The 8,418-nt window shown below is 33.8% G+C and overlaps 3 protein-coding genes across 3 annotated transcripts; 1 reads left to right on the forward strand and 2 right to left on the reverse strand.

Annotated features, from left to right (window-relative positions):
* Window positions 1–1,430: 1,430 nt before the first annotated feature.
* LOTGIDRAFT_125958 (hypothetical protein) lies at window positions 1,431–2,162 on the forward strand (the record flags this gene model as incomplete). Its single annotated transcript, XM_009062606.1, has 1 exon — window positions 1,431–2,162. The coding sequence occupies one exon, from the start codon at window positions 1,431–1,433 to the stop codon at window positions 2,160–2,162; it is 732 nt and encodes a 243-aa protein (XP_009060854.1).
* A 1,680-nt stretch (window positions 2,163–3,842) lies between these two features.
* LOTGIDRAFT_165572 (hypothetical protein) lies at window positions 3,843–4,949 on the reverse strand (the record flags this gene model as incomplete). The annotated part of the gene is made up of 1 exon (XM_009062607.1): window positions 3,843–4,949. One exon carries the CDS (start codon window positions 4,947–4,949, stop codon window positions 3,843–3,845), a length of 1,107 nt encoding a protein of 368 aa, XP_009060855.1.
* A 172-nt stretch (window positions 4,950–5,121) lies between these two features.
* Window positions 5,122–7,807, reverse strand: LOTGIDRAFT_165573 (hypothetical protein; the record flags this gene model as incomplete). Its single annotated transcript, XM_009062608.1, has 2 exons — window positions 5,122–5,924; window positions 7,510–7,807. The coding sequence occupies 2 exons, from the start codon at window positions 7,805–7,807 to the stop codon at window positions 5,122–5,124; spliced, it is 1,101 nt and encodes a 366-aa protein (XP_009060856.1).
* Window positions 7,808–8,418: the final 611 nt, after the last annotated feature.

The raw sequence follows: 8,418 nt of genomic DNA on the forward strand, positions 1-8,418 counted from the left end.
ATACGAGCGCTTCAATACAACAATGTTGTCGAGAACAACAGATGGGGTAATTACGTAAATTGGAAGTTGTATCCTTTATTTGGTCTCTTGGAACACAGAAAGGTTTCCATAGGTTTACCGTATAAAATTCATTTGCAAAGAGAAATCAACGACAACAAGATATTCTTTGGTGAAAACAACTCTGACGCAAAATAGGAAATAACGAATATCCAACTTTACATACCGGTAATCACTCCTTCCGTAGAAGTGGAAACGAGAATATTCAACTCTTTAACCAAAGACATCGAAATTGCTTTTCTTCGTCGTAACACGGTAGGTAGCATGACTTTAACGGGAGAATCCACCACGTGGCCAATCACCAACACCGTCAAACCAGCGAGATATCTAATGGTCGGTTTCAAAAACTTGCCAGACTCTCAGACAAACAACAACAACATTTTCAGAGTGGCATTGAACCATACTCAAGATCCCATCATTCGCAAAGTTCAAGTCAGATTGAACAACGATAATTATCCCAATCAACCTTTGACAATTGATCCTTCCAAAAAAGATTACAACGAATTGTACAGAAACTATAAAAACATGTGCGAATTGTTTGGAAATACGCCTCAGTTTGAATACACAGATTTTTCACTCAATCATCCAATCTTTTGTTTCGATCTGTCAGCTCATCAAGAAGATCTTTTCAAAACAGGGATAAACATAAATATTCACATCGATAAAACACAAGGAGATGTGACCGGCTACTGTTTATTGCTGGAAGAAGCAAAACATTTGATTAAAATATCAGATAGAAGAATGATAAGAATTGAATAAAAAAAACACCCTTTAAAAATGAAACCAGAAACTTTAGCTATGAAAATAATAGAAGCTGTGAAACGAATTCGCCGACTCTAATAACTTACAACGGTAAAAAAGTGCATATAACCCAAAAGATTATCGATAAATACAAACATTGCAAAGTCAGAGACGATATAGACTTGGAAAGAATTGATGAGAATTTAACTAAAAAAGGTGAATTTTTACCTTTCTTACCTTTAATCTTTGCTAGTTTAGCTGCAGCCGGTGCAACTGCTGGTGGAGCTGCTGGGATAGCCAAAGCTGTCAACGATAAGAAAGCTGAAGCCGCTGCAAACGCCAAAGCACGTAGACACAATTTGGAAATGGAAAGAGAAACACGAGGAGGTTCGGGAGTAGGAGATATATTAGGGACGGTTAAAGAATTCGGACAAAGATTTGGCGAAGAAACCAAGAAAACCGTTAAAGAGGGATTAAGCAAATTAATAGATAAAATCGACACCGGAGAAATGAAGGTCAAACACAAGGGCGACGCCATATTTTTTAAAAACATACGTTCGGGCGAGGGAATCTTCCTTTCAAAGTATAAAGGCAACGGGGTGATTTTTGGTACGAAAATGTAATAAATAAAAATGGGCAAAAAATTTAATCATTCAGAAATATTTCCTAATAACCCAATGCTCATGTGTATATGCGGTAGTTCAGGTTCTGGGAAAACTCATCTCACTTTTAACATGTTGACAACACCAAACCTTTTAGATTTCGATTCTCTGTATATCTACACAACAACACCAGAGCAATCGTATTATCAATTCCTCAAAGCTTTGGAATATTTACCAAAGAAAGATGTTCAAGACATATTTCAATATTACGAAGAAAACGAAGAAGAAGTGGAAATGAAAGATATCATAGAAAACTTCATTAAATCAAAGAATCCATCTTTCAATCCAATGGATATAAAAGTTTTTCTTACGAAAAATGTTAATGATCTAGACTTGTCTAATATTGATAGCAATCGAAAGAACTTAATATTGTTTGACGACTGCGTAGCGCAAAGAAATCAAACTGTTCAACAAGAATTCTTCACCAAAGGAAGACATCACAACTGTCACTGCATATACCAATCCCAATCTTTTTACGGGATGGATTCTATGTTCATTAGAAAAAATGCAAATTGTTTTTTATTATTTGAATTAAACGATAAAGATTTATCTCAAATCATTCAGTCGATAAATCACGGAATGGACAGAGATACATTCAAAAAGGATTGTAAAGCACAATGGAGAAACCCAGATGATCATGGATATGTATTCGTTAATACTAGAAAACCCGCGGGTGAAAGAGTTATGACAAACATTTGTTAAATTTTTTTTTTAAAAAATGACGGATTGGAATAATGTTTTAAAAAGAAATAGAGAATATATCAAAGCTAAGAATAAAATAAAGACCCAAGTTGAAAATAACAGATTACAACAACTCGGATTAACGGAAAATCTACAGACTCTATTTCAACCCATATTAAAATCTCAAGAGGATATTAAAAAGAAATTAGCTTTAGAACCCACACCTCATATAGAACACCCCAAAGCGATTGAATATGATGGTATTATAATTAGGACATTAGATGATATAAAACGTCTTTTTTCAAACCCTGACCCAGATTTACGAAAGAGCATTTCACCAATCGTTGATAATCAAGGTTTATTGTTTAATGGATTTAGAATTATATTTAGTGGAAATTCACCACAATTCAAAATCGACACAAAAGATTATATATACACATTAACGAAAGGATTAATAGATTTAATGAATGGCAAGGATGTTGGTATTGCCGATTATAAGGATTTAGTAGCATACTCCAAATTTTTAGATGCAATAAGAAAATCAGGACCCGAAACAAGAAGATTGAAAGAAGTTAAACTATATAAAAGAGTAATTGAGCAAGATGAAGAGGATGTAGATGATTATCCAATCATACAAGAAATAGACGAATTCGATGATATGGTGGCATCTGGACAAGGTATAACGTTTTTATCCGACGACAATAAAGAATTGCTTAATAGATTAGAAATAATATTAGCCGCCATGAAAGAAGGTCATCGATCGGACAGAAAATACAACGAAGTCAATGCCATATTAAAACGACTTTTGGAGAAAGAAATCATCACTAAAAAAGACTATATAAACGTCATTAAAAATGTCCAATAAAGAACAATTGTTCGTTATCACCTCGAATAAACCAGACATCAAATTGTCTCTAGACTACGAGTATGAACTCGATCGCAATAAACAGTACGAACTGGGATTAAAGTATTTCTCCGTTTACAATTCCATTAGAAACATCAACGAAAAAAACAATCAACTAAAAATATCGACGGATAACGGAGTTACGTTCGAAACCATAAGCTTACTACCGGGGAGCTACGAATACGTAGCCATCAACGATTACCTATCCGAATACGCAGGAAGCGTGAACGGCAAAAACAATATCGAATTCGAAGGTAATCTGAATCTGAACAAAATAAAACTGATCTTGAGAAATAACAGTCAAGTCGATTTCAACGTAGAAAATTCGTTGAATGCGTTACTAGGGTTCGATAAACGAATATACGCGCAATCGACATTGGCGCCGCACAAGGCCAACATCGAGAACAATATCGATGTGATCAACATTCACTGTAATTTGATCAACGGTGGATTTGTCAACAAGCACAAACGCCAAATCATATACAGCATACCGACTTTTACGGTGCCGATCGGATACAGAATTATAGAGAAACCGTTTCAAACGACCTATTTACCAGTCAATTCTTTCATGATCAAAGATATAAATCTGGAAATCAAAGACGGTAAAAACAGGTTCATTGACTTTGGCAACGAAGAAATTGTCATTCAACTTCATTTAAAACAATCTTCATTCTCTTCTTGATTAGAAAGATAATCGAAATCATCAAATTCATAGTTTTCGTCAAAACTATACTCATCTTTGTCGTTGTAAGGATACATAATTCCTTCACTGTTTGGTGGTTTTCTTTTAACATTATTCAAATAACTTCTAAAAATTTAGTTTGTTTATCATTTGGAATAACTACTCCATTGGTGAAACTTTTTTCCCATGGTTTATTAAATTCGTTCGACACATCATGTCCGCTTGCTAACTGAACGTAATCTTCTACACTTATCTTATCATTAGAATAACCTTTAAACGTTTTCTTTTCTTTTAAGACACCATCAGAAGTCAAAACGATGTTGTATTTGACTTCTGGTGCTAAATATAAACCAAATATAATTCCACCGTCACCGTAATCGTTTTTACCTTTGCAATAGTCTTTTTCGGAGACCAAAACAGCTCTGTTTAGTTTTTTCCAATTTTTGGATGAAATGTACAAACTATCGGTGTCGGTATAGTATATTTCGGGTTTATAAAATCCATTTATGACGTGAATGAAATTGTTCATTATTTTTTTACTGTGAGATAAAACGAATGAACCCAAATGACTAGGTGTTAGTCGTGTAGATTTACTATCTTCGATAGTAATCTCTTTATCTTCAATTTCTGTTTCAACAATATATTGAATATCATTAATTTTGTCATAGGTTTTAACGCGTGAATCAAAGTTGGCCTGTAAAGTTGCTTCATTCCATAAATGTCTAGTTGTGAATATATCTTTCTGAATTGATTTACCATACAAGGAATTACCTAATAATTTCATGCAATTACTACCCACGATATTACCTTCTCGTTTATATTTATTTCTTAGATCTCTCAAAATTAAAATATAATCTCTATAGGGTGGAGTTTTAAAATTTTCTTCGTAAACTATACCATCTAATATTCTAATAATTCGTCCACCGGCTTTCACTATTTCTTGAATATCGACCGATGTTAAAACGTCGTGACAGAAACCATTTCTGAACCTGATTTTGTTACCAGTTTCCTTTTTACCTTCTTTATTCGTGAAAGTGATTTTATCTTTAGCTGGTATCGGTTGGAAGAACATGTTTTTGGGATAGTCAAACCACACTGTTAAAATAGCTGTTCTAGGTCTGAATTTTTGTTTATTGAAGAGTTTTACAAATTCTTTTTCTTCTTCTGGTAGAAACGGTCTTCCACTTTCCGCTCTCGGATATTCACTGTCTAAATCCGACATGGCGGAAGCGTATAAACCGTTAGCATCAAATGCCATTAGTTTAGTACATTCTATTTTTTTAAGTCTCGAATGAACCTCCGTTTTGTCTTTTGTGCTTGCGCTGTATTCTTTGAATGAATCAATTATNGTATTACTTTCAAGNTCTGTATATTCCTTTAATACGTTACAAATTTCATCCATTTTCAAATGATTTTCTATTTGCCGAAACTCTTCCTCCTTTAATAGATCGTCTGATAAAATTTCTTATAAAAGGATTAGTGTGCGAATAAACTTTTTCTACGTTTTCTTTTTCGGTATGTTTCGCAACCATTCTAATAGTTTCATACCATTCTTCTTCCACCATTTCTTTATCGTAATGATATAAATAATACCAACCCTTTAAAGATAAAGATGGAGCCGTTAGATTATTGGACATATTCTGGTTTACAACTTCTTTCGTCACTTGGTTGTATTTTATCAAACAAGCTCCCAAACAGAGAGTGTCTCTCTTGGCGTAAGGTTCCCATTCGTGTCTCAATTCCCCCCAGTTGTCTTGCGTGTATTTAGCTATATCTGCGTCGGCAATCTTTCTCAAATTCGCGGGGAGATTGGAAGAATTTCCCCATGCAGCCAAACTAGAGGATTCGTGTTGATAGGAACACGTGAAATTAATATGTTGTAAATAATTACCCTTTATTTCTTTCTGTCTTTTCCATTTTTTCTGTAAATCTTCATCCGTGTATGGATTAGATAAAGGAAAAGATAGAATTCCTCTGGGTGTTTTTAAAGGGCAATGCGTTAGTTTTTTTGCATTTTTAAGCACGATCCAGTTGTCGAATCCACTGCCGTTATGAGAAATTAATATTAATCTCTTTCTATCATATTGACCTAAATATTTCAACATTTGATCGATGCAATCTGTACCTACAAATATTTCTACTACATTCATTAGTTTATCATATAATTCTTCTGGAATGGGATCTGTAGGCTTTAAATCTGGAAATAGATTATTTATTCTGTTTAACATTTTCCTTAGTTTTTCTAAATTAATTAAAGTGCAACAATATGGAATTGCTCTTCATGTGTCTTTTTCTGAATACGTTTCGCAATCCCAAGCGAATGACACATCATCGCTCATACTCGAAAGTGCGTTTAGTTTGAGGGGTGAAACCTGTGTTACTGCGTTGTCGTCTCTACACGTTTTCCACACCTGTTCGTAATTCCCTTCTATTTCTTGAATTCCCAAACTTTTTTGGCTTCTTCTAATCAAACAGAAATGCGAGTTGTGTAAGTAAAAAACCCAATCTAATTCATCGTGAACGTCTCTGGGATGAAAATGTCTGTTTTTGGGATTATAAATTTGAAACGAAGTGTTGAATTTCTTGTTGAATTCCTTCATTCTAGCACAAGTCATCACTCCTTTTCTATTTGCTTTTGAAAACCCGTTGATGTATTCTTGAAATTCTCTGTGTAGTCTTCGTTTAAAACACGATTGACGCATTTGATAAAACAGTGACCATCTGTAGGTATGTAACAATTTTCGCCTTCGTATTCATTTATCTTTTTAAGTAGATCAGTTCCTCCTCTACCAACTCTCGACCTTTTTATTTCTTGGAAATTGTCTTTCATTAAAATTATTTTTCCTGTAAAATACCAATCGGAAGCATCGGATTTTTTGTCCATATTTGAAAAGATATTGTGAAAAGTTTTGGCATTGAAACCGAGGAGTGACATGTATTGTCTGTGATTCCCTTCCTCGACTATCTCTCAATCTATTTTAATTTGTCCTTTGAATGTTTTAAATTTATCAGAGATAGCCTTAATAACATCGGAAAATAGGGCGTTTACTATCAATGTTTCATCAAGTTCGATTTTATTCATATTTTTTTAAGTGTATATTTTTGATTATTTCTTTATTTTGACCGCTGATATTTCTGTATGGAATTTGTCCAAAATTTCATTGAATTCTTGTAATTCTTCAACTGTTATGTTCTTGTCTTCTCTCGATCTTTCGAAAAAAATGTACAATTGATTAAGATACATATTCAAGATTTCTGTTTTCTTTTTATAATGAGCTTTCTTTTTGCTCATGAAACCTATAGCAATCAAGCCACAAGATGAAGTTTGAATAGCAGTAATTGTGGCTAATACAGTTGGCACAAGTACAGGAACCATTAATCCACCAGTCACGGCCGTTGCAAGTGTTGTTCCTATCGTTAGAACTACACTCGCTGTTTTGAAAACAGAATCGATTCTACTCCATGTTTTCCTGCATGAATTGTACTGTCTCAACTTTATTTTCAACTCTTCTTGTTTGTCTATCATGTATTGTTGTCTGCTTTCGAGTTCCATTTTTTAAGTCGTTAAATTAAGTGAATTTCCGATAAATAGAACCACGGAATATCAAATAGAGTGATGTTGTTTGGCCTAGCATTATTATTAAATTTTCGGGTATTAAAAGTAAAAACATTTACGCGTACTAACGACATTTCTTTTTTCGTATGGTCCTCTTTAAGATAATAGGAATATTTTCTTTTTTCTTTTTCGATGTTTATCTTGGTTTTAAATATATAACCACCACCTTCAAGGATGGAGTCGGAACCTTCGGCAAACGATAAATGTACTATAAACTCTCGTTCTTGTTGACTTTTATGAACATCGGTAGAGGTGTATTTTTCACCTAAAGCGAAATACAGTTTTACGTATTCAAAGTCTGTTGTTCGTAAAAACTCGTGACTGCTCGATTCTATTGGTCCGGGTACGTATACGGGTATTATAAATGGAATTTTGACAATGTTGGTTAATGGTGGATTTTCCGTCTCCAATATCATATCCAAATCTTTGATTCCAATGATATCCTTATCATTTTCTACTTCCATTTTAAAGGTGTCTACATATTTACCATTTTTCGTTTCAATTTCCTGATCCCTTTATCAATCAAACGTATATTCTCTTCCAAATTACCATCATTGAATAATGAAATATGTTTGACGGCCTTACCGGTTTGTTTGAAGACTACTTTATTGACTCTAACCTTCATGGGAAACTCTATTTGAATCAGACAATTACCTCGAAAAGTAAACGCTTCCGTTTCGCCGATATCGAATACGTTTTTAGGTTCTCCGTCTACGCGAGAACCCACTTTTATTTCTGCTTTGAATCCGTATTTGTTTGATTTATAAATTTGGTCTTTTTCATCGAAGACAGTGTCACTTTCGAATGGAAGATTGAAATAATACGATTTGTCCGTGACAATAGCTTCTAATTTGCTCAACTTTCTCTCTTGTCTCAAAAAATCGTCATGAATTCTAGAATTCTTTTCAATCTATCCTCGTTTACATTTGGGTTGTCTATTAAACGTTGGACGTCTATTTTTACCTTCGTAATCTTATCGTCTAATTTAGATATTAAATTTTGCAACTGCTTTGTTTTATCCACTTGAATAAGACGTTTCAAACTCGTTAACTCTTGTTGTAGTTTGGGTTCGTCC

Source organism: Lottia gigantea, assembly GCF_000327385.1.
Source record: "Lottia gigantea unplaced genomic scaffold LOTGIsca_52, whole genome shotgun sequence".
Taxonomy (NCBI): Eukaryota; Metazoa; Mollusca; class Gastropoda; family Lottiidae; genus Lottia; species Lottia gigantea.